The sequence below is a fragment of the Heteronotia binoei genome, chromosome 19, assembly GCF_032191835.1.
Source record: "Heteronotia binoei isolate CCM8104 ecotype False Entrance Well chromosome 19, APGP_CSIRO_Hbin_v1, whole genome shotgun sequence".
Taxonomy (NCBI): domain Eukaryota; kingdom Metazoa; phylum Chordata; class Lepidosauria; order Squamata; family Gekkonidae; genus Heteronotia; species Heteronotia binoei.
Genome location: NC_083241.1, coordinates 12,493,596 through 12,520,245, shown reverse-complemented (window position 1 = coordinate 12,520,245; position 26,650 = coordinate 12,493,596). Strand labels below are relative to the sequence as shown.

General features: G+C 49.5%; 1 protein-coding gene across 1 annotated transcript in view; it reads left to right on the top strand.

The window, feature by feature from the left end:
- ADAMTS17 (ADAM metallopeptidase with thrombospondin type 1 motif 17) overlaps window positions 1–26,650 on the top strand; it is a 323,961-nt gene that overhangs the window by 3,619 nt on the left and 293,692 nt on the right. The window contains exons 2-3 of the mRNA XM_060260248.1: window positions 1,435–1,808; window positions 22,548–22,701. Of these exons, the coding sequence (XP_060116231.1) occupies window positions 1,435–1,808; window positions 22,548–22,701 (528 nt within the window). The remainder of the gene's footprint in view (window positions 1–1,434; window positions 1,809–22,547; window positions 22,702–26,650) is intronic.

Here is a 26,650-nt window from a genome sequence, read left to right as displayed (position 1 = left end):
CAGGAGATGGCACAAAACCTCCAGGATCCCTGGCCAAACTGGCCTGGAGAGAAATTGCTGCCTGACCCCAGAGTGGCTGCCAGCATTGAAGAAGAAGATGATATTGGATTTATATCCCGCCCTCCACTCCGAGTCTCAGAGCGGCTCCAAATCTCCTTTACCTTCCTCCCCCACAACAGACACCCTGTGAGGTAGATGAAGATATTGGATTTATATCCCGCCCTCCACTCCGAAGAGTCTCAGAGCGGCTCACAATCTCCTTTACCTTCCTCCCCCACAACAGACACCCTGTGAGGTGGGTGGGGCTGGAGAGGGCTCTCACAGCAGCTGCCCTTTCAAGGACAACCTCTGCCAGAGCTATGGCTGACCCAAGGCCATTCCAGCAGCTGCAAGCGGAGGAGTGGGGAATCAAACCCGGTTCTCCCAGATAAGAGGCCGCACACTTAACCACCACACCAAACTGGGTGTGTAAAGAAAGGGCCCTGAGAACTAAGCAGACGTGCCGCCATGGGCTGTGCTTATGTAGCTGGGAGGCAAATGCATTCACATGTTCAGAGGCATCCTTTTCTTGCACACTGGCTTTGAGAACTTGTTCTGGTCAGCCAAGGAGAGGCATGGCTCAAAATAAGCCCTGCTTGTTAAGTAGGGGGAGCAGGTGAGTTTGTGGGCAAGTCCGCGAATAGCAACACAGGGAGTGTTATGGCGAGCCCAGTTTGGTGTAGTGGTTAAGTGTGTGGACTCTTATCTGGGAGAACCTGGTTTGATTCCCCACTCCTCCACCTGCAGCTGCTGGAATGGCCTTGGGTCAGCCATAGCTCTGGCAGAGGTTGTCCTTGAAAGGGCAGCTGCTGTGAGAGCCCTCTCAGCCCCACCCACCTCACAGGGTGTCTGTTGTGGGGGAGGAAGGTAAAGGAGATTGTGAGCCGCTATGAGTCTCTGATTCTGAGAGAAGGGTGGGGTATAAATCTGCAGTCTTCTTCTGGAGTGTTGGATTTGGATCTGGGAGATCTGGGTTCGAATCCCCACTTTGCTGTGAAAGGCTATAGGGTGACTTTGGGGCTGTCGCACATTCTCAGCCCGGCTTACCTCACAGGGCCGTTGGCAGTATAAAACGGTGAAGAGGAGAGTGATGTCAGCCACTTCAGTGCCCTGTTGAGGAGAAAGAAGAGGTATAAACGAAGCAGGGCTTTTTTGTAGCAGGAACTCATTTGCATATTAGGCCACACCTCCCTGGTGTAGCCAGTCCTCGAGCTTACAGTGGGCCCTGTGCCGAGAGCCCTGTAAGCTCTTGGAGGATTGGCTACATCAGGGAGGTGTGGCCTAATAAGCAAATGAGTTCCTGCTACAAAGAAAGCCCTGAAATAAAACAAAAATGAATATGTGGGTGGTGTCTTCGTTGGTTGCTGACGCTTTCTTCTCTCTCCCCCTTCGCAGCCAGTGCTGAGCTGACAGTGGTGGTCCCCGAACACGTCCCTCTGGACAGGGTCCGTTTGCTGCGCTCCAAAAACAGCATCCCGGAGGAGTCCCGGAGACGCCGCTCTGTGTCTTCCCAGCTGGAGGAAGAAGAGCAGAAAGCGTCGGCCCTGCTGATCCGCCTCCCTTCCGGGCTCGGTCCCGATCCGGGCTCTGACCTCTACTTGAACCTTCACCAGAACACGCAGTTTTTGGCCCCTGGTTTCTCGGTAGAAGAGATCGGGGGGGACCTGAGCCGCCGGCGAGAGGATGTCAACCGTTCCTGCTTCTACACTGGGCACGTGCTGAACCGCACTTCCGACTCCTTCGCCTCCCTCAGCGCCTGCGCAGGGCTGGTACTTGTTTGCGCTAATCCACCCAGAGTGGGGTAGTCTTGGGGAGGGGGAACGGCATGTTTGGGAACGGAGGCTTGTTTTCGGTGAAGGCGATGAATGGTGTGTCAGATGGGGCGTGGGTTTAAAAGAGCTGTGGCATCTGCAGACCTCTCTGCCTTAAGAGCCAGTTTGGTGTAGTGGCTAAGTGCGTGGACTCCTGTCTGGGAGAACCGGGTTTGATTCCCCACTCCTTCACTTGCAGCTGCTGGAATGGCCTTGGGTCAGCCAGAGCTCTTGCAGAGCGGTCTTTGAAAGGGCAACTTCTGGGAGAACTCTCTCAGGCCCACCTACTTCACAGGGTGTCTGTTGCGGGAGAGGAAGGTAAAGGAGATTGTAAGCATCTCTGAGACTTAGGGTGAAGGGTGGGGTATAAATTGAACTTCTCCTCCTCTTCCTCCTCGTCCTCGTCCTCCCCTTCCTCCTTGTCCTGGATGGGCAATGGCAAACCACGCCATAAAAAGTCTGCCAAGAAAACATTGTGATGTGACAACACCCCATGGGTCGGTAATAACTCGGTGCTTGCCCAGGGGACTACCTTTACCTTTTTAGCAGCCACATAAACCAAGAGCGCACCCTAAAATGCTTCGCAGAATCCTCTGGGGCAGCTGCACCCATAGAAGAAGAAGAAGATATTGGATTTATATCCCGCCCTCCACTCCGAAGAGTCTCAGAGTGGCTCACAGTCTCCTTTCCCTTCCTCCCCCACAACAGACACCCTGTGAGGTGGGTGGGGCTGGAGAGGGCTCTCACAGCAGCTGTCCTTTCAAGGACAGAGTCTCAGAGCGGCTCACAATCTCCTTTCCCTTCCTCCCCCACAACAGACACCCTGTGAGGTAGATGAAGATATTGGATTTATATCCCGCCCTCCACTCCGAAGAGTCTCAGAGCGGCTCACAATCTCCTTTACCTTCCTCCCCCACAACAGACACCCTGTGAGGTGGGTGGGGCTGGAGAGGGCTCTCACAGCAGCTGTCCTTTCAAGGACAGAGTCTCAGAGCGGCTCACAATCTCCTTTACCTTCCTTCCTCACAACAGACACCCTGTGAGGTGGGTGGGGCTGGAGAGGGCTTTCACAGCAGCCGCCCTTTCAAGGACAACCTCTGCCAGAGCTATGGCTGACCCAAGGCCATTCCAACAGGTGCAAGTGGAGGAGTGGGGAATCAAACCCGGTTCTACCAGATAAGAGTCCGCACACTTAACCACTACGCCAAACTGGCTCATAGGGAAGGAGACCCCTGAAGCTAGGAAGCTTGGTAGCCAACACCCCTGGAGTCTCTGTCAGCAAGCCCTGTGCCTCACACCGACACTATTTAACATTTCCTCAGGGAGCTGGGGAACAACGGGGAACAGAGAGGGCATTCAGGAGCCTCACAGTCTTCAGGGAGGAAAATGGGGACTGCTATTTATTGACATGGGATGGGGGTGGAAAGTGCTGTTTCATCGCAGGCGAATTAGCGCAATCCTGTGGAGTTTTCAAGGGAGGAGTTGGACAGCGTTGGTTTGCCGATGCCTGCCTCTTCATAGCACCTCTGGACTACCTTAGTGGTCTCCCATCCAAATACTAGTCAGGGCAGACTCAGCTTCACTTCTGACATTGCCTTCCCCAGTCATCTACACTTTCCCTCCAGCAATCTGGGTCCTCATTTGACCGACCTCGGAAGGATGGAAGGCTGAGTCTACCTTGAGCTGGCTACTTGAACCCAGCTTCCGCTGGGATCGAACTCAGGTCTTGAGCAGAGCTTGGACTGCAGGACTGCAGCTTATCACTCTGCACCACAGGGCTCCTTTACGCGGCTGCTAGTCTGGTCCTTGCCCTCTCTGCCCCTTCGCTTGACCACACACAGGTGACTTTTTGCCTTGCAAGCAACTTGTCTGCTGTAACCAGTCCTCTCATTTGAGGCACCTCCTGTTAACCTCCTGCGGACAGAGCAGTCTCAGAAACTGCATTGCGGCCTTAAAACGTTAACCGTCCCGGAGCTTTTGCCTCGGTTCCTCTAATTCCATGGTGAGAAACCAGACTCGTCTGTGTTTCTCACCCTTCCATCTCGGTCTGGTCAGGACGTGGGGTTCATCAGTTTGTCGTGGTTTTGTGACTGCGCAGGAAAGTCAATGGAGCCGGAACCCCTGAAACCTGCCCACCCCAGTTTGGTGTAGTGGTTAAGTGTGCAAACTCTTACTTGAGAGAACCGGGTTTGATTCCCCACTCCTCCACTTGCAGCTGCTGGAATGGCCTTGGGTCAGCCATGGCTCTCGCAGGGGTTGTCCTTGAAAGGGCAGCTGCTGTGAGAGCCCTCTCCAGCCCCACCCACCTCACAGGGTGTCTGTTGTGGGGGAGGAAGGGAAGGGAGATTGTGAGCCGCTCTGAGACTCTTCGGAGTGGAGGGCGGGATATAAATCCAATATCTTCATCTACCTCACAGGGTGTCTGTTGTGGGGGAGGAAGAGAAAGGAGATTGTGAGCCGCTCTGAGACTCTTTGGAGTGGAGGGCGGGATATAAATCCAATATCTTCATCTACCTCACAGGGTGTCTGTTGTGGGAGAGGAAGGGAAAGGAGATTGTAGGCCGCTCTGAGCCTCTGTCTTTGAAAGGGCAGCTGCTGTGAGAACCCTCTCAGCCCCACCCACCTCACAGGGTGTCTGTTGTGGTGGAAGAAGATAAAGGAGATTGTAAGCCGCTCTGAGTCAGAGAGAAGGGCGGGGTATAAATCTGCAGTCTTCTTTTTCTTCTTCTGTCTCTGTCACTTGACTCCGTGCCCTACGGGCAGACACAGGAGGCTTACGCTTGGGAAGCCGTCGCCCGGTGGTCCTGGGGGAGGGGGGTGGTCTGCGTGCATGAGCTGTGCCTCAGGTGAGCACCTGTGTGACCGTCATGGAATCCCACTCCCCCCCCCTTTGTGACGAATGGGCGAAGCCAAGCCAAGCGCCACCGCGGCCTCCTTACAGCTTCAAACCGATACAGCCGCTTCCACTTCTGAAATGCTGACGGGGTTTGGTGTGTGTTTTTTTCATCCCTCCCCCTCTTGGCTGTGAAGTATGCTTTGTTGATTTCATTCATGAATCGCTGAGCTCTTAAACCTGCTCTTTCTTCTGGGCCAGCTGAAAAACGAACAAGCAGACCGCGAAAGGAACTTGCGAAGGGGGCGGGGGGGGGGGGGTTGAGAGAAAAATTAGAGGAATTCATTTGTAGTGACAACATGTATTGCTCCGAGACACTGCGGTGGTGGAGGCTGAATTAGTAACACTCTACTGGCAATACTCCCGGCAGAAAATGCTGAATGGGCCGAGCTGGGTTCTCTCCCCCTTTCCCCCATTGACTTTGCAAAGGCGAGATTCCGCTGTATGAATTCTGGATGTAGCCATGAAAGGAATCGGAGGGATCAAAAGCATTGGTGTGGTCGGCTTGCTTGGAGTGCGAGCTGCAGGAACCCTAATTTGAGCATCAGCGCACCAGGGTGTGTGCGCACGCCTAGAGACAGCCATTCAGCTTAGGGTTTCCACCCTCCAGGTTGGGCCTGGGGATCTGGAATGACAACTCTTCTCCAGGCAGTTTCCGCGGGGGAAAAGAACTGCTTCGTACGGTAGACTCTGTGGCATTCTGCCCCACTGAGGTCTGGCCTCTCCAGGGTTGCCAAGTCCCCTGTGGCTGCCAGTGGGGGGCTTTTTTGTGCGTGTGGCACGATGATGTCACCCAGAAGTGTTGCGTCATGTGGGGACACTCTAGGAATTCGTGGGAAAACGCTAAAGTTTTGCACGGGCGCACTCTAGCAATTTGGGGGAAGACGTTTCCACCAAACTGCTAGAGCGCCCCTGCACAAAACCGTAGTGTTTCCTGTGAATTCCTAGAGCGCCCCTGCACAACGTGCCCAGCGCAGTATGTCACTTTCATGCCGTGTGGCAATGGGGCTCTTTGGGGAGCAGAGATTCCCCTGGTGGCCTCCTCCCTGCTGGTGGATTGGGGCCCGCCCCCGGTGGGAACTTGGCAGCCCTGGGCCTCTTCCCCACACCTGGCCCTTCCCTGCCCTCACCCCCAAATCTCGAGGGATTTCCGAGCCCAGAGTTAGCAACCCTCATGTAGAAATAGCCCATCAGGAACCATTTGCTGACATCCACACCCCCTGACAGCACTCTTGCTTCCCACAGGGCTTTCTTTGTAGAACAAGCCTAGCAGGAACTCATTTGCATATTAGGCCACATCCCTGGTGGCACCGCTGGGATAGAAAAGGCCCAGCAGGAACTCATTTGCATATTATTTATTTAAGATTTATATCCCGCCCTTCCCACGAGTGGCTCAGGGTGGCTCCCAACAACTAGTCAAACATAAGATTAGACAATATTTAAATAACAGTTAAACATTTAAAACAGTTAAAACCTTAAAACCAGTAAACATTCCAAAAATATATATATAAAACAGGAGTCTGGCAAGCTACATTGAGTTTCTCATCTTAGCTAGGTGTAAGCTAGCCGGAAGAGGGTCGTCTTACAGGCCCTGCGGAACTGAGCAAGGTCCCACAGGGCCCTCACCTCCTCCGGCAGCTGATTCCACCATGTAGGGGCCATAACAGAGAAAGCCCTATCTCTGGTGGATTTTAAGCGGGCTTCTTTTGGCCCAGGGATAGTGAGAAGATTTTGAGTTCCCGACCTCAGTACTCTCTGGGGAACATGTGGGGAGAGACGGTCCTTCAGGTAGGCAGGTCCCAGGCCATATTAGGCCATTCCCCCTGGTGCTAGGCAGGCAGGAACCGCGTTCCTATGTCTATTATGTATCCCAACCTCTGAACTCTTCTGCCGGTACAGAGCAGGCTTGAAGTGATGTATGGGAAATCTGAGGTTATCAACACACACCTGGGAGATTTAGGGGCAAGCCCTGTGGAGGCAGGTGTTTGAGGCAGGATTTCACCTACAACCTATGGGACGTCATACAGTTCGCCCTCTGCAGCTGCTGTTTCCTCCAAGGGAGCTGATATCTGTAGTCCAAAGACCAGATGTGATTCCAGGAGACCTCCAGGCCCCACCTTGAGGGTTGGCAACCCTAGAGGTCGTTTGTCCTTTAGGGGAAAAATGCTAGATGAATGCTTCTGATTATGATTGGCATTGAGGGAGGCCAGTTTCTTGTGTGAAGCGTTAATATAGAGCAGTTCCTCTTGCACAGAGAAGAGATGGGCTTGTGGCTACTCAACCTTTTGGCCCTTGTAGCTGAGTATTTAATCTTATCAAAGCTTTCAGGTTTTCACGGCTGATAACATCATTAGGGTTTGTAGAATCTTTCGGGCTCAAGTGCCGTGTTCCTACTGGAGAAAGTTTTCCTTCCAGACGTTTCGTTCTCAGCTGCGGAGAACATCCTCAGTGGCGTCGCAGCCGGAGCAGGCGCTCTGACCTTCTTGGCTGCTGTGCATTGAGTGGGGCCAGGGCTGCTGGAGAGCTGCTATTTCTAGGCTGGAGGGGGTGTGGTGAAAGGGCAGAAAGGAAGAAGGCATTTTCATCCACCCATCTTGGTACTCAGCTCTGCAAAACACCCTAGCAGAAAGTCACAGAACAACCAGCAAATTCCACAGAACAATCAGCACAGTCAACAACCATCTTCCTTATCTTCACACCCCTTCCAACCCTCCCAGCAATTAACACAGAACCATGGTCACATTCAACAGCCAGTTTCCTCATCACTACCTTTCCAGGAAGCCCCACCAAACAATGGGCACATCCACAAACCAATTGCCCTTTCACCACACCCCCTCCAGCCTAGAAATAGCAGCTCTCCAGCAGCCCTGGCCCCACTCAATGCACAGCAGCCAAGAAGGTCAGAGCGCCTGCTCCGGCTGCGACGCCACTGAGGATGTTCTCCGCAGCTGAGAACGAAACGTCTGGAAGGAAAACTTTCTCCAGTAGAACACGGCACTTGAGCCCAAAAGATTCTACAAATCCTAATATTTAATCTAACTTTATGGAAATTATAGGCCACCTCTGTGGAACTTGCTTGAGATGCTGTACAGCAAAACCAGTAAAACAATAAAAAGGTAAAGGTGGTCCCCTGTGCAAGCACCAGTCGTTTTCGACTCTGGGGTGACGTTGCTTTCACGACGTTTTCATGGCAGACTTTTTACAGGGTGGTTTGGTGCTTGCACAGGGGACTACCTTTACCTTTTTTTTTTGCCATTGCCTTCCCCCAGCAAGTTGGGTACTCATTTTACTGACCTTGGAAGGATGGAAGGCTGAGTCAACCTTGAGCCAGCTACCTGAACCAGCTTCCGCTGGGATCGAACTCAGGTTGTGAGCAGAGGGCTGTGACTGCAGTACTGCAGCTTTACCACTCTGCGCCACGGGGCTCCACTAAAACAATACCTAGAAATATATTTTGGAAAACCAGGGCAACAAAAGCAGGTCAGTGGAAAAAAATCCCAGCGTATAAAGCAGGGCTGGCCAAACTTGCTTAACGTAAGAGCCACGTAGAATAAATGTCAGACGTTTGAGGCCCAAAAGACATGAATGTCAGATGTTTGAGAACAGGAAGGCAGGCAGGCAAATGGGTGGCGGGAGGGAGAGGTAAAAAGAAAGCAACTTTAACATTAAATGCATTCGCCAAGCTGCCAACCAGCTTGCCTTGGAGAATTGATTTAAAGTGACAAGTGTCTTCTCCAAGCCAGCCGATGGGGCAGTAGGGGCTTTGGGAGCCACACAATGTATGTGAAAGAGCTCTTGAGCCACAGTTTGGCCATCCCTGGTATAAAGCAGCATAAGGCATATATAGCGATGCTAAAAATGAAATGGATAAAATAGTCACAGGCCATAAATTCCAAAGGTGAGGTGCCCCCACTGAGAAATCCCTGTCTCTGGTCGCCACCTGCCTCACCTCTGCAAGTGGGGCAGTAGAGGGCAGGGCTTGAGAAAAGGATCCAGCTGGTGGGGTGGTCAATATGGGAAGAGGTGGTCCGTCGTGTCCTGCAGCCCCCAGCTGTTTCAGGCAGTGGCACTCAGTCCGTGGCCTGCAGAGAGCCACGTTCACAAATGTGTTCAGAGAGGAGATTGGGTTACAAGAAACAGCCCAGAACACTGTGTGAAAACCCGGCAGTGGTGACGAGGAGCAGATGGGAAGGAAAAAACTTTCCTTGCTTGCTTGCTTCCCCAACTCTGCTTTGCCATGGCAAATAGGGCCAGCCCTGCAAGTAGGCAAACTAGGTGACTGTTTAGGGTGCTGGCCTTCTTGGCGCCCCCCCCCATGGGACGTGGCGACTATCAGTGCAGAGGGGGCCCCCGGAAGTTTGCCTTGCTTAGGGTGCCAGGCAGTCTAGCGATGCCAAAGAGAGTGGAGAGGTGGGGAGAAAGAAGGTTGGCAGCGGAGTTTTTAAATCCATCCCCCCCAAATCCAAAAGATTTCAGATTTTTTGGCACACTGGGGACTTCTTTAGGTTGGCAGAGAATCTCTTTGTCTGTCTCTTAACTCCACTTTATAGATCTTCTAATCCACATCCTGCTTTGGAATAGATATGATTATGAAAACGAAAGGTTTGATGGCAAAGGCGGGAAGTGTCTTCTGGGGCCATCTAGAATGGTGGATGCACTTCCTGGCTGAGAGAAGCTGGGCTTTAAAAAAAACAACAGGAGTACACAGGTAGGCAGTTCTGGCTAGCTTGGTCAGGGGTGTGACCTAACATGCAAATGCATTCCTGCTGGGCTTTTTCTACCAAAAAAAGCCCTGTGTGAAACAATGGTGATGTCAGGGGTGTTGCCTAATATGCAAAGAAGTTCCTGCTGGGCTTTTTATACCAAACAATGATGATGTTGGGGGGGGGGTCTGATATGCAAAGGAGTTCCTACCGGGCTTTTCTACCAAAAAAACCCCTGCGTAAAACAATGGTGGTGTCGAGGGTGTGGCCTAATATGCAAAGGAGTTCCTGCTGGGCTTTTTCTACCAAAAAAAAGCCCTGCGTAAAACAATGGTGCTGTCGAGGGTGTGGCCTAATATGCAAAGGAGTTCCTGCTGGGCTTTTTCTACCAAAAAAAAGCCCTGCGTAAAACAATGGTGCTGTCGAGGGTGTGGCCTAATATGCAAAGAAGTTCCTGCTGGGCTTTTCTACAAAAAAGGCCTGCACGAAACAATGGTGATGATGGGGGTGTGGCCTAATATGCAAAGGAGTTCCTGTCGGGCTTTTTATACCCAAAAAAACCCTGTGTGAAACAATGGTGACATCGGGCATGTGGCCTAATATGCAAAGGAGTTCCTGCTGGGCTTTTCTACCAAAAAAGCCCTGCGTGAAACAATGGTGATGATGGGGGTGTGGCCTAATATGCAAAAGAGTTCCTGTCAGGCTTTTTCTACCAAAAAAAGCCCTGCGTGAAACAATGGTGATGTTGGGGGTGTGGCCTAATATGCAAAAGAGTTCCTGTCAGGCTTTTTCTACCAAAAAAAGCCCTGCGTGAAACAATGGTGATGTTGGGGGTGTGGCCTAATATGCAAAGGAGTTCCCATTGGGCTTTTTATACCCCAACAAACCCTGCGTGGAACAATGGTGATATCGGGCATGTGGCCTAATATGCAAAGGAGTTCCTGCTGGGCTTTTTCAACAACAACAAAAAAGCCCTGGAGAGGAGTGTTTCCTGGTACTGTGAACTGGCTTCTGTTTTTGTGGTTGCTTGAACTGGAATGACCAGATTGAACTGAGGGCCTACTGCATGCAAAGCGTGGGCTTGACCGCTGAGTTGTGCCTCCTGCTTCTGTACTTTCCATCTGGAAAGTTGGATCGAGACGAGGTGGGGCGCAAGGGCATTGCTGCGCGCTCGATCTGAAGTTTTTAAGCCTCTCCCTCTGGGAGGAGTGGGTTGCTCGGAAGCCCTGTGAGCTCCTGAAAGCCAATGCAATTAAAATGGGAATACCATCTGTGGGAGAGCGTCCACCAAGGATTGTTCGCAAACAACAATCGTGTCCATGACATCTGCCTACCACACATCCGTGATGCAGTACGGGCTCGGCAAGAAACTAACCGCAACAGATAGGAGCACAGGCCATCTCCTCTCCTTCGTCTCCTTCCAGCCTTACTAACGGCATCATTGTTGGCAAAGGACAGCTTGTGGGAAAAGAACGACATATCCTGAAACGCGCAACCAGACACATGGGCAGGAGGTCTTCTAACTATGCCCAGCTGCTAAGGAAGCCCAGCCAGATGTTCAGATGGGTGCACTTGCCACCAGAATCTTGGTGACAGCGGAAGTTACTAGAAGGTGGACAGCACAGTTTGCTTGAGACTGAGGACCGGGGCGGCGGGGAGGGGAGGGGTGGAGTGGAGGGTTGAACAGAAACTCTCAGGAACGCAGTTCTGGCTGACTTGGCATCAGGGGGTGTGGCCTAATATGCAAATGAGTTCCTGATGGGCTTTTTCTACAAAAAAGCCATGTGTGAAACAATGGTGACACCAAGGAAAGGAAAGGAAAGGTCCCCTGTGCAAGCACCAGTCATTTCCGACTCTAGGGTGATGTTGCTTTCACAGTGTTTTCACAGCAGACTTTTTACGGGGTGGTTTGCCATTGCTTTCCCCAGTCTTTTACACTCCCCGCCCCCAGCAAGCTGGGTACTCATTTTACCGACCTTGGAAGGATGGAAGGCTGAGTCAACCTTTGGCCGGCTACCTGAATTCATCTTCCACCGGAATCGAACTCAGGTCGTGAGCAGAGAGTTCAGACCACAGTACTGCAGTATTGCTGCTTTACCACTCTGCACCACGGGGCCGCTTGGTGACACCAAGGGGGGTGGCCTAATATGCAAATGATTTCCTGCCTGTCAGGGATGCTTTAGACTGATCCTGCATCGACCACGGGGTTGGACTAGATGGCCTCTAGGACTCCTTCCAACTCTAGGATTCTGTGGTCATGGACTTCTTCACTCAAGGGGTAATTAACACATGGAATTCACTGCCACTGCCACAGGAGGTGGCGACGGCTATAAGCGTAGACAGCTTCAAGGGGATTGGATAAGCATATGGAGCAGAGGTTCATCAGTGGCTATTAGCCACAGGGTATTGTTGGAACTCTCTGTCAGGGGCCGTAATGCTCTGGTGCATGGGAGGGCTTCTAGCCCCACTGGTGGACCTCCTGATGGCACTTGGTTTTTTTGGCCACTGTGTGACACAGAGTGTTGGACTGGATGGGCCATTGGCCTGATCCAACATGGCTTCTCTTATGTTCTTACGAGTCACACACTTTCAGCCTAACCAACCTCACAGGGTCAGTTTACCACACTTAATCACAGGAGGAGAGGAGAATAACGTGAACTGTTTTGAGAGCCAGTTTGGTGTAGTGGTTAAGTGCGTGGACTCTTATCTGGGAGAATCGGGTTTGATTCTCCACTCTTCCACTTGCAGCTTCTGGAATGTCCTTGGGTCAGTCATAGCTCTTGCAGAGCTGTCCTTGAAAGGGGGGCAGCTTCTGGGAGAGCTCTCTCAGCCTCACCTACCTCACAGGGTGTCTGTTGTGGGGGAGGAGAGTGAAGGAGATTGTGAGCCGCTCTGTGAGACTGTGATTCAGAGTAAAGTCATCATCTTCTTCCACCTCCACCGAGAAAGGGAGAATATAAATAACGCAAATAAACACTGTTCAGATCAGCAGTTAAACAACAGCTAAACTGCATATAAACAATTAAAACTTGTATTAGCTTACTTTGAGCTACTCTTGGACTTATGTGAAGGCAATCTGAGATGTTATGTTATATTTGTGTGTCAGTTCACTGAGGGTTGGAACCAGCCAGCCCTTTTCACTGAATCTTGCCCAATTCTGCACCATACTACAACTTGACATGCCAGTCCCATGAACCTCAGCATAGCCTTTCTGGGCGGTCAAAGGAGAGCCAGTTTGGTGTAGTGGTTAAGTGTGCGGACTCTTATCTGGGAGAACCGGGTTTGATTCCCCACTCCTCCACTTGCACCTGCTGGAATGGCCTTGGGTCAGCCATAGCTCTGGCAGAGGTTTCCTTGAAAGGGCAGCTGCTGGGAGAGCCCTCTCTAGCCCCACCCACCTCACAGGGTGTCTGTTGTGGGGGAGGAAGGTAAAGGAGACTGTGAGCAGCTCTGAGACTCTTCGGAGTGGAGGGCAGGATATAAATCCAATATCTTCATCTACCTCACAGGGTGTCTGTTGTGGGGGAGGAAGGGAAAGGAGACTGTGAGCCGCTCTGAGACTCTTCGGAGTGGAGGGCGGGATATAAATCCAATATCTTCATCTACCTCACAGAGTGTCTGTTGTGGGGGAGGAAGGGAAAGGAGATTGTGAGCCGCTCTGAGACTCTTCGGAGTGGAGGGTGAGATATAAATCCAATATCTTCATCTACCTCACAGGGTGTCTGTTGTGGGGGAGGAAGGTAAAGGAGATTGTGAGCCGCTCTGAGACTCTTCGGAGTGGAGGGCGGGATATAAATCCAATATCTCCATCTACCTCACAGGGTGTCTGTTGTGGGGGAGGAAGGTAAAGGAGATTGTGAGCCGCTCTGAGACTCTTCGGAATGGAGGGTGGGATATAAATCCAATAACTTCTTCATCTTCTTCCTTTCTTTTCCACTAGTAGAAAAACTGGGTTTGATCCAAACCCATGTGCAGGGGGGTCCTTTTGTAGAAAAAGAGATGCCGGAGCTCATTAGTACGACTCGTTTGCATTTGCCACACACCCCCTGACATCACCCGAAGGTGTACTCATTTATATCAACTCAGCATCTCCCTTCAATTGCTTCTTGAATTAGAATTGTCGTAAGAAAACCTTACTCCTTTCATACCTTTTAAATTACTTTCTCTTATTTGGCCACAGTTTCATGAGGAAGATTTTCATCGGTCTGCTTGATATGTTGGGGTTATTCCCCCTCCTTTTTTGTGGGGAGAAATATGAGAAATTTTGTTAAATCAGAGAGTTCAGCAGAATTCTTCCAGGGGGTTTGAACAATGGAGCCCAGAAGCAAGGAGGGGTTTTTTGGGGTGGGGCTGGGGGGAAGAAAGAAAAAGCATAATAGAATGTAGACGTTCCGGAGCCCCACTTCTGTGAGCTCCTGCGCCACATGAGGCCTGCTTGTGTGCTTCCTGGTTGGCTGTTCTTGCCTAAATGACTAAAACTGGTAATTAGATGCAGAACAAATGGCAGCAAATGTGAGTTTTAAAAAGGCGGAAGTTCTCTCACAATGAAAGGGGTGGTGTTGGAAAATATCTCTTATCCTATTTTTTTTTTAAAAGACAACAACAACACCCAAATGACCCAGAAGAACATTCCGTAAAGTTGTGCTTGTTTGTGGTGTGTCATGAATAATGTGTGGATTAATTTTGCGGGTCTATAGGAGAATAATTGAGCAGAGTTTTTTGAACAAGGGGAGCAGCCAAGCTAGATCCGTGGCTCTCCTTGCCGATGGTTGATTTCTGCCTGTCTTACAATAAAGCAGAATTTGGCCTCTGAGCCAAAGAGTTCATTCCTCTTGAGTTGCTGCTAATATAAAACTCTGTCAGATTTTTTTTTTTTTTAAATCTTCCACTCATCTTGACAGTTCAGTTGCAGGTCTCCGATTTGGTGTAGAGCCAGTTTGGTGTAGAGATTAAGTGTGCAGAGTCTAATCTGGGAGAACCAGGTTTGATTCCCGCCTCCTCCACATGCAGCTGCTGGGTGACCATGGGTCAGACACAGTTCTCTCAGGGCTGTTCTCTCAAGATCAGTTTCTGTCAGAGCTCTCTCAGCTCCACCTACCTCACAAGGTGTCTGTTGTGAGGAGGGAGAGGGAAAGGAGATGGTAGAGCTTTTCCAGGAGAAACAGCCCAGCAGGAACTCATTTGCATATTAGGCCTCACCCTCTGATGTCACCATTGTTTCACACAGGGCTTTTTTGCAGAAACAGCCCAGCAGGATCTCATTTTGCATATTAGGCCACACCTCCTTGAGACCAAGCCAACCGGAACTGCGCTCCTGCTCAAAAAAAGCCCTGGGAGATTGTAAGCCGCTCTGAGACTCCAAGTGAAGGGTGGGTTATAAATCCAATTTCTTCTTCTTCCTTGAGATTCAGGTAAATTTTCAGGGCTTCCTGTTATCTGGAATGAGTTGTTCTGTTGGCTTGCAGCATCCAGTCCTATTACTCACAAAATTAAAGCTAGATTGAATAACATCTGGGGCAAATGTGTGGATTTTTGGACTTCAGAACACTGCAAGTGTTCTCAGTCAAGACGGTATTCTGCCTCACGGAGAAGTCTTTCCTACCATGGGTTCGAAATATTCATGGCCTACCCCCAAAGTTCTGTTGTCTCACGCGGGATCGTTGCTCTTATATAATCCGAGCCTGAAAACCGGTGAAGATTGTGTTTTCAAAGTCAATTTAGATCTTGTGAAACCGTACTTCCAATTTAATCAGCGTGGGGATCTTGGCCTCCGGTTCTGCTGTAAGGGACCTCGGGGGTCTTGGCAGTTTTTCCCCACCACGAAATTCAACTTGGCAAATCCACAGTATGTATTTTAATTGTGATTGGAGTGGATTAAGAAAGTTCTGCAGCAGAAAGGCTTGCGAATGCTAGCTTCAGTTACTGCCAAGTGACGTCTTGGCTTTTCAGGTCAGGAGTTGTGTGTTGGAGTCAGCCTCTGTATGTAACAGTGCCCTGCATTTAGAAAGCTAGCATTTTCAGGGACATGAGATCTGCTTGTGATGCTAGCCTAGGAATTTTTTTTTTTCATACTGTGTGAGCCGGGCCAGCATTCTGCAGTAGTGCAGATTACCCCTCTGCGATCTAAACCAGAACCTGTATTGCTTTCTGGATAGTGGTTGAGCAAAGTGTGTGTGATTAACGTGGACATACCTGGCTAGCAGTGTTCCCTCTAAGCTGAGTTAGCGTGAGCTAGCTCACAGATTTTTAGCCTCCCGCTCACACATTTTTGTCTGCGCTCAGGAAGGATGACCCCAGAGCACAATAATTTATGCAGTAGCTCACAACTTCCATGCCGGCAGCTCACAAAGTAGAATTTTTACTCACAAGACTCTGCAGCTTAGATGGGACATTGCTGGCTAGTTATATTCCCTTTTCCTCCTCTTTTTTGTTGTCGTCAAGCCACAGCTAATTTAAGGTGACACTGTAGGGGTTTCAAAGCAGGAAACGAGAGGTGGTTTGCGATTGCCCGTCTCTGCGTAGCCACCCTGGACTTCCTTGGTGGTCTCCCATCCAAATACTGACCAAAGCCAACTTTGCCTAGCTTCCAAGAACTGATGAGAGTAGGGCTAGCCTGGTCTACCCATAAGAACATAAGAGAAGCCATGTTGGATCAGGCCAATGGCCCATCCAGTCCAACACTCTGTGTCAATCAGTGGCCAAAAATTTTATATATACACACACACTGTGGCTAATAGCCACTGATGGACCTGTGCTCCATATTTTTATCTAAACCCCTCTTGAAGGTGGCTATACTTGTGGCCGCCGCCACCTCCTGTGGCAGTGAATTCCACACGTTAATCACCCTTTGGGTGAAGAAGTACTTCCTTTTATCCGTTTTAACCTGTCTGCTCAGCAATTTCATCGAATGCCCACGAGTTCTTGTATTGTGAGAAAGGGAGAAAAGGACTTCTTTCTCCACTTTCTCCATCCCATGCGTTATCTTGTAAACCTCTATCATGTCACCCCACAGTCGACGTTTCTCCAAGCTAAAGAGCCCCAAGCGTTTCATGCCAAGGCAAGAGACATTCGGGGGTGGTTTGTCATTGCCTGCCTCTACATAGCAACCCTAGACTTCCTTGGAGTCTCCCATCCATATACTGACCAGCGCCAACCTTCTTGGCTTCCAAGACCTGATGAGAGTGGGGCTAGCCTGGTCTACCCATGTCAAGGCAAGAGATGAACAGAGGTGTTATGCTATTACATGCCTTTTTGTAGCAGCGCTGGACTTTCTTGGGGGGTCTCCCATCCAAGTGCTAACCAGGAGTGACCCCGTGTAGCTTCTGCGATATGACGAATTTAGGCTATCCTAGACCATCTAAGTGAGGGCTTTCCCTCCTTACAAGTCTGAAAAAGGACAGACTGTAGTGCACAGACTCTTATCGGGGAGAATCAAGTTTGATTCCCCAACTCCTCCGTGAGCACTTGCTGATGTGACCTTGGGTCAGCCACAAGTTTGCTCAAGGGCAGTTCTGAGAGAGCTCTCTCAGCCCCACCTGCCCCACAGGGCGTCTGTTGTGGGGAGGGGAAGGGAAAGGAGATTTGTAAGCCGATCTGAGACTCCTTTGGCTAATGAAGGGCAGGGTATAAATCCAAACTCATCCTCCTTCTCCTTCCTCCTCCTCCTCTTATTCCTCTTCCTCCTGCTGGAATGTCCCCAGGCACTTCTTGAAGGCAAACAGTAGCACCACCAGTTTGCAGCTGAAACGAGTGCTTAGTGCCCTGTACGGCTCCAGTGGTTCAGAGCAAAAATAGAGGCAACTGCAGCAGCTTGTGCATTCTCCAACATGACCATAGCCGTCCAGGGCTGTATGCTCGCCAGGCGTCTGCCTGATGATGCTCATATTTTTGCATTCCCCAGCTGTGCTCGGCTTCAGCGGCTTCAGATTTAGTAGTGCAGCTATTCCAAGTACCCGGCAGAGTGTCTGGCACTCCTGCTAGCCAAGAGGCCTCATTCAACCCTGTCTCTCCCAAGACCATTTGCTTCCTCTGCGCACGGCCTCTCCCCTCAAGAGGGACCCCCGGTGGCTGGCATGGGTCTCTGCTCCTTCATTTCATCCTCACAACAACCCTGTGAGGGCAGCTTGGCGGAGAGGGTGTGCTTGGCCTAGGGTTGCCAGGTCTGACTCAAGAAATAGCTGGGGACTTTGGGGGGTGGAGCCAGGAGACATTGGGGGTGGAGCCAGGAGCAAGGCTGTGACGAGCATAATTGAATGCCAGAGGGAGTTCTGGCCATCACATTTAAAGGGACTGCACACCTTTTAAATGCCTTTCCTCCAACTGGAAATAAAGAAGGTCGGGGCTGCCTTCTTTTGGGGCTCATAGAATTGGACCCCCTGGGCCAATCTTTTTGAAACTTGGGGGGTGTTTTGAGGAGAAGCGCTGGATGCTATACTGAAAATTTGGTACCTCTATCTCAAAACACAGCCCCCCCCCAAAGCCCCAGATACCCATGGATCAATTCTCCATTATACCCTATAGGAATCAGACTCCATAGTCAGACTCCAGTGTCAGCAGACATTTCCCTCCCTCTCCTCACCTCGCTTTCTGATGACCCTGAAGTGGGAGGGGGCACCAAACCAGGGGATCCCCTGCCTCCAGCTGGGGATTAGTAAAGGGAGAGAGGTCACGTAGGATAAAGACAGCACAACTGAAGTTATAGTGACTAATTAACTAAGAATGTATTGAAACGAAATCATACAAATATGTTCAATAGAAGACGAACTAGCAAGTCTCACAGCTCCATCAAAGGAGCCTTTTGGAGTGTAGTGCCATTTTGAAATCTTACTGGAGACTTCCTGTCCCAGTTGTCCATTGGGAGTTCGATGCGCAGTCTTTGGATGCACTGAAAAAGAGTCTTGTGGGTTTTGCAGCTTTTTGCAGCTTACTGTTGCATCAGAAACCCCTTGATGTTGTTTCCTGAGCTTTTGCCTTCGGTTGAGAGATGTGGTTGGAGCACCCGATGCTAGAAGAGGATTCGAAGCAGAAATAAGCAAGTCGACCTGTTCGTTGGGACTCCTTGGATGGAGCTGTGAAGCTTTTGGGGAATTGTTATTGCTATTTAGTCTTCTATTGAACATATTTGTATGATTTTGTTTCGATACATCCTTAGCTAACTGGTCACTATAACTTCGGTTGTGCTGTCTTTACCCAACTGGTAATTGGCAACCCTAGTTTGGCCCGAGGTCGCTCAGCAAAGTTTCCATGGCAGAGCGGGGATTTCGACCTGGGTCTCCAGCATTCCAACCACTCCAGCGCACCGCGTACTAATTGCACGGGCTAAAAAGCGGCTCAGTCTTGCAGCCAATGTAAAACCATCCGCCTTTCCAGTGGTTCTTTAAGTCATTTTCTCCAACTGGTGCCAGTTTGGCTTTCGAGCTGGGGGAATGGTTAAGCAGATTCTTCTCTTCTCCCCCCCCCCCCTCCACCTCCAGCCACACCCAGTAACATGTATTTGGCTCTAAAGAAAAGGGCTGGCACTTCTTCAGTGGTCTTTTAAAGACCAGATTTACAGTGCTTCTGCTGAATGTTTAAAACCTACATTAAACTGGCGAGGAGGGAAGGAACACCTGGTCAGCTGGAACAAATAAAAGGCCTTTCGACTGGATGTAGAAATAGCCTGGAAAATGCTGTCACTGTTGGAAGCCTGAAGGGTGTGCAGAGATGTACGGGCAGTAGTGTTGGCAGTGTGGGGTTCAAACGGAGACCCCTCTGAGTTGGGCCTGGGGTTCTTACTGGACTGCTGGCATACATAGGAGGAGGTGGACATGTTAGAGCAGAAGCTAGTGAAAAACTCAAGTGGAATGTGACACACCTACTCGAGCGCAGTGGCCAGTTCTTGAGCTTTCTCAAGCTTAGCAGTGCAAACCAGTAGCTTACAGTAGTTGCAGTGAATGCATGTACAATCCAAATCCAGCGTGCACTTGTTTTTTTCTTATATGTGCAATGAGCAGTTCTCATGTTAATATTCAACTCATGTATAGCTGAAGGCAGGATTTAAAACCCATGTTTTCCCAGGCACGGGTTCCCAGTTTCATTTGAGAGCCAGTTTGGTGTAGTGGTGAAGTGTGCGGACTCTGATCTGGGAGAACCGGGTTTGATTCCCCGCTCCTCCACTTGCAGGTGCTGGAATGGCCTTGGGTCAGCCATAGCTCGTGTAGGAGTTGTCCTTGAAAGGGTAGCTGCTGTGAGAGCTCTCTCAGCCCCACCCACCTCACAGGGTGTCTGTTGTGGAGGAGGAAGGTAAAGGAGATTGTGAGCCACTCTGAGATATAAATCCAGTATCTTCTTTTCTTTCTTAAAGTGAATGCATTCCTTTCCTACAAGCTGGTTACACATGTATATCAGGCTTGCCAGGACCCTGTTTGGGGGCAGGGGAGCCTTGGGACCCTCCCCTCTTCTGATCAGCAGGTCGGGGAGTGGGGGCTTACTGGCAGCAAAAGAAGGCCTAAGCCGGTGAGGTGATGAAGTCATTTCTGGGGTGCACCTAGGGTTGCCAGGTCCCCTCATTGGTCTGGCGGAGGGATTGGGGGAGGGCATTCTGTGGGTGGGTGGGGACATGGCATGATGTCCCCAACTGATGACATCACCCAGAAGGTATGTCATTGTGTTGGGGATGTTGTTCAGGGGATGCTCTGGTTTGGGGGCAAATTCTTCTCTTTTTTTTCAAATTAAAAGTTTTATTGAATTTCAGATATAGGAAAAGGGGGAAGGGAAGAATCATAGAGGGAGATATATTTTTTTATTTTTTATTTTATCTGGTCGATTTATATTCTGCCCTTTCTCATACAGGGTGAATTGTAATAAAACAATTAAAATACAGTAATGACTCAATAATATACCAATAAAACAAAGTGACAAAGAATATACATAGGCGGGCAGGCACATATTTCAGATAAAGCAAATATTCTGGCTCATTGTAATTTTATAGCCTAGGGTTGCCAAGTCCAATTTAAGAAATATCTGGGGACTTCGGGGGTGGAGCCATGAGACATTAGGGGTGGAGCCAAGGTCAAGTTCTGGCCATCACATTTAAAAGGACCGCACACCTTTTCAATGCCTTTCTTCCATAGGAAATAATGAAGGATAGGAGAACCTTCTTTTGGGGCTCATAGAATTGGACCACCTGGTCTAATCTTTTTGAAACTTGGGGGATATTTTGAGGAGAGGCACTAGATGCTATACTGAAAATTTGGTGCCTCTATCTCAAAAAACAGTCTCCCCCAGAACCCTTGATACTCGTGGATCAATTCTCCATTATTTTCTATGGGAATAAATCTCCCTAGGGAATCATGGAGTTCCCAGCAGACATTTCCCTCCCCTCCCCCCGCTTTCTGACGACCCTGAAACAGGGGGAGGGCCTGAAAACTGGGGGATCCCCTGCCCCCACCTGGGGATTGGCAACCCTGTTATAGCCCATTGTGGGGGAGGGTAGTAGATGGTATAAGCAGTAGAATGAAGAGACGTCTGTCTGCCTCAACCGAAGGCCTGGCGAAACAGCTCCGTCTTGCAGGCCCTCAGAAACGCAAGTAAATCCAGTAGGGCCTGGATCTCCACAGGGAGCTCATTCCACCAGGCCAGGGCCGAAAAAGCTCTGGCTCTGGTCGAGGCAAGCTGGACGTCCCTCAGGCCGGGGATGGCCAGAAGGTTGGTCGATCGCAGCAGTCTTCGGGGCTCTTATGGGAGAGGCGGTCCCGCAAGTATGTTGGTCCCAGGCCGCGTAAGGCTTTAAAGGTCAATACTAAAACCTTGAAGCGGATTCGATACTCGATTGGTAACCAGTGCAATGTGCACAGCATCAGCCGACTGCCTGCCCATAAAGGCAGTCCAGTTACTAGCCGTGCAGTCGCATTTTGCACCGGTTGGAGTTTCTGGATCAGCCTCAGGGGCAAGCCTGCGTAAAGCGAGTTAACAGTAGTCCAATCTGGAAGTGACCGTTGCATGGATCGCTGTAGTTAAGTCATGGGGGGGGGAGGGGTCAGATAGGACGCCAGCTGTTTGAGCTGCTGAAGATGAAGAAATGCAGATCGCGCAACTGCTGTGACCTGGGCCTCCATAGAAAGGGAGACATCCAGTGTCAAGCCCAGACTCCTCACCTTCTGGGATGGCACAAGAGGAGCACCATCCAGGGTGGGGGGACGGATGTCTGATCTTAGCCCCCCTCGGCTCAGGTACAGGACCTCCGTCTGAGCCGCATTAAGCTTCAGCCGGCTTAACTGCAGCCATCCAGCCACAGCTTCTAGCGCCCTGGTCAAATGTTCCGGGGCGGCGTCTGCATGGCCGTCAATCAAGATAGAGCTGGGTGCCATCTGCATACTGGTGACAACCCAGCTCAGATATGGGAAAATCAGGGTTGGAGGGGGAGAACAAATGTATCTAATTTTATGTTGTTTTAATTGTCGTTAAGCGCCAGGGGAGGGCGGGATAAAAATAAAATAAACCAACAAATAAACGCTTTCTTTGGCTTACAAATACACGTTTCTTATAATTGCACCAAAAATTCTATTGTTAAATCAGGCTTAAAAAATAGAGATTAGCCCAAAACCAGAGCAGTCCCTACACGACGATGTCACTTCCGGGTGATGTCATCTTGTCAGGGACGTTGCACGGTGACATCCTTGGTAGGGGAGGGGTTTCCCTCAATGGCCAGCTGGCCTACTGCAAAGAGAAGCCTCCCAAATTAGGGGATCCCTTTCCGGGACCTGGGGGCTAGCAGCTGTACCAGAAGTGATGTCATTGTGTTGACAACAACGCAGGACTCTGGTATTTGGACAAAACCTCTGTGATAAAAATGGCTTCTGCCATAGAGTTTTTGACCGAATACCAGAGTGTCCCCACATCGCTGGTGATATGATGTCACTTCCATTGCGTGCTGGAAGTGCATTGCATCCCGGGCTGCCTGTTTGACACCCCTGTTGTAATGGTTAGAGTGTTTAGTCTTGGTTATGAGGCCTTGTGCAACAGGAACATTTGTGCATGCTTGCCCAAGGGGGGCACTCTGGATTCAAGGTCATCCAAAAGGATTTAAAGGTCATAGGAATGTTTTTGTTCTTGATTGGACAGGTGGGCTACATCCAGCTCGGGTCCGAGCTGGTGCAAATACAGCCAGTGAACGCCTCGGAGTCTTCGTTCAGCGGGAAGGAGCACTTCATCAGACGCAAGCGTTCCCCTGCGGCCGAGACAGAGATCCCAAACGAGCACTGCAAAGCGGTGGCAGGTGAGTGTGGGAAGGGTGGTCATGTGATCTGCTTCCTTGGGCCAGTATTAATCATGGCAGTTGGAATCTGCCCTGAGTATGAGACTGAGTGGCATTGTATTTAGAGACAACCCCACCCCCCCGCCCCGGAATTCTTTGGTTCTGTCTCCTCTTCCTCAGCTACCCTTTAGTCAGTATCCACAAGGCTCGTTGTGTCATGAATGCTTATTGGTTGACCTTGGGCCAATCACATGCTTGCAGCCTCATCTGCCTCCTAGGGAGAATGGCAGGGGTGGAATTCTAGCAGGAGCTCCTTTGCATATTAGGCCACCCTCCCCTGATGTAGCCAATCCTCTAACAGCTTACAAGGCTCTTTTTTGTATTGGAGGATTGGTTACATCAGGGGTGTATGGCCTAATAGGCAAAGGAGCTCCTGCTAGAATTTCACCCCTGGAGAACGGTATATGCCACTTTGGGTTCTTGCTTAATGGAGGAGCGATATAGCATACTGAATTTTGCTCACAGTCAAATTTTGAGGCAAATTGAGATGCTCCAGCTTCGTGCGAACCACCGAATAGCCAGTTTGGTGTAGTGGTTAAGTGCGTGGACTCTTATCTGGGAGAACCGGGTTTGATTCCCCACCCCTCCACTTGCACCTACTGGAATGGCCTTGGGTCAGCCATAGCTCGTGTAGAAGTTGTCCTTGAAAAGACACAGCTGCTGTGAGAGCCCTCTCAGCCCCACCTACCTCATAGGGTGTCTGTTGTGGGGGTGGGAAGGAAAAAGGAGATTGTGACCGCTCTGAGATTCAGTGCATAGGGCAGAATATAAGTCCAATATCATCATCTTCTTTTGAAGTAATTGCTAGGGAAGCACAAAGGTTAAGGCTGCGGCTTTTTTTGAGCAGGAATGCACAGGAACGCAGTTTTGGCTAGCTTGGCATCAGGGGGTGTGGCCTAATATGCAAATGTGTTCCTCTAGGCTTTTTCTACAAACTAAGCCCTGGTTTAAGGCTCATGAAATTTCTCCCCCGCAATGTGTAAGGAATGATTCACACAAGTGTAAAAAGAAATTTGATGTGTGTAATAGTTACATGGATTGGCTCAATACATGAGATGGGTTGGCTCAGTAAAGGAAGGCACGGCCCTCCATTTGCAAGGCCTGATAAGGGTCAGCATAAATTGGAAATGACTTGATGGCACATCAAGGTTGGCTCAGAAAAGGAAGGCATGGCCCTCCGTTTGCAAGACCCGATAAGACTCGGCATAAGTTGGAAATGACTTGATGGCACATCAGGGTTGGCTCAGAAAAGGAAGGCATGGCCCTCCGTTTGCAAGACCCGATAAGACTCGGCATAAGTTGGAAATGACTTGATGGCACATCAAGGTTGGCTCAGAAAAGGAAGGCATGGCCCTCCATTTGCAAGACCTGATAAGACTCGGCATAAGTTGGAAATGACTTGATGGCACATCAAGGTTGGCTCAGAAAAGGAAGGCATGGCCCTCCGTTTGCAAGACCTGATAAGATTCTGCATAAGTTGGAAATGACTTGATGGCACATCAAGGTTGGCTCAGAAAAGGAAGGCACGGCCCTCCGTTTGCAAGACCTGATAAGACTCGGCATAAATTGGAAGTGACTTGATGGCACATATAACATACAGCGTTTACGGTTGCATCTTCATAAGCACCTACTGGCTGCCATGTGCGCCTCAGGATAAAGCCTTTAGGCCCTTTCCTAACTTGTATAAGCAGTCTGTATATCTATGATTGCTTCGCCTCCTGATTTCAAGACAGATATGAAATTCTTGCTAAGAGGCTTAGGGTGTTAATGACCTAATTGATTTCTGTCTTCTTTGGATTAAGTTTTTTCCCTCTCTGCACAAGGGATTTAGAAATAAGAGCGTAGTGGATGAGGAAACGTTAATCCGCCATGACACCCACGAGGTTCAATTCCTTATGACTTGGAGAAGACCAGGTGATCTTGCAGCACTTTTTCAGAGGTTCTCATGAGCATCAAAGGCCTCATTATGGTGGCACCCATCAGTGCAGACAGAGGGAAGGAGTCGGCTAGGTTTTCCTAAGAGGCTTGTGGTCTTCAGCTTTGTATTTAGGTTGTCAGGTTTCATCCAGGCACAAATCCAGTGAATGAGGGTGTTGGCTGGAAGGGGAAAAGAAAACACCATAAAGAATGCAGAACATCACTTCCCCAAGCATTTCACCATTATGGTGTTTTGTTATGCTGCTAGCCATCAGTCGCATGCTGTTTACTGCCTTTGTCTATAAGATGGTTTACTGTGCTGCTCCAGTTCTGTAATGTCAGTTTTTATGGTATTGTTTTAACTCTGTTGTTTTATTGTTGTGAGCCGTCCTGAGCCGGCTTGCGGGATAGGGCGGGGTATAAATGTAAAAATTAAATTAAATTAAACAAAGTTAGTGTCTGGTAGCACCCTTAAGCAGGGCTTCTTTGGTAGAAAAAACCCAGCAGGAACTCATTTGCATATTGGACCAAACCCCCTGATGTTATCATTGTTTAACATAGGACTTTTTGTAGAAAAAGCCCAGCAGGAATTTATTTACATGTTAGGCCACACCCCTGACGCTAAACCAGCCGGAACTGCGTTCCTGCTAAAAAAAAAAAAGTCCTTCCTTTACGACTAGGAAAGTTTTATTCAAGGTATAAGTTTTCATGTTCATGCACACTTCTTCAGATACTTCTTTAGATACCATAAGAATACATTTTCTGCGCTATGAAAATGCGCATTGTAGATTTGGGGAAATGCTTGAATTATAAGGAAGCAAAAAAGCGTTTTTGAAGGGTAGTGGAATTTCTTCGTGGGTTCAGTATAGCCTCAAGCAGCTGCCACATTTTGCCTAAGTGGCAAGCAGAACTTGGAGAGCAAGTGAGTCTGAAGAAAGTTTGCTACCTTTTTAGGCACGCATTTCCTTTGATGTACCTCTGAGAACCTTACCCAGCAGATGCTTCCAGGTGGGCAGCCGTGTTGGTCTGAGCACATGAAAGCTTACATTCTGAATAAAACTTTGTTATAATGTATTTCTCTTTTAGAATAGCGTATCAGAATGTTCTTTATATTGACATACTCCGATAGGGATACTGGCTGTTTATCTCATTACATATACTAACCCATCTTCCACTCTATTTTAATGTATTCTTTTTTCTAATGGCAAACTAGAATTACGTTTATATGTGTGTTACATGTTTAAATCAAACCTCTGAGAAACCTGTGCCCACATTTTAACTCGGACTGAACAACAGAAACATTTCAACAGACTCACTTATTGCACTTTACACGCTGGATGACTAATGGGTTTAGTACATGGACATCAATCGGCTTTATATTACCTTTCGTGTTGTAACACTAACCAACACCAGACCCCAATTTGCGATTCTTTTAATCTGCTAAAAACATTTCCATCACTCTGCATATTAACTCGCTGCCCACGTCCTCCATATTTAGGTCTGCTTGCCATTCCATACTATTGCCTGATGAAGTGTGCTTAGAGCACACGAAAGCTTGCATTCTGAATAAAGCTCTGTTGGTCTTAAAGATGCAACCAAACAGATACCAGTGAGTCAATGTGGCTTAGTGGTTATATTGAGATGACATCTTTTCAGATATATATAGTTACAGGCTAGTGATCGGTATAGACCAGGGGTCCTCAAACTTTTTAAATAGGGGGCCAGTTCACTGTCCCTCAGACTGTTGGAGGGCCAGACTGCCGTTACTGTACAAGGCCGCGGGCCGTCAGTTCTCCATCTTCTGCATCTCTCTCCCTTCCCCACACCACACACCCCGGCCTGGGAACTCACCTCACCTCAGTATCACCTCACACTCTGTCTCCGCCGCCTCAGCCCAGTGCCGGAAGTGTGCGTTGCTAACGCGAGTTTAGGTCGAACGTCACTTCTGGTCTGATTTTGCCATAACCCGGCGGGCCGCATAAACGTCCTCAGC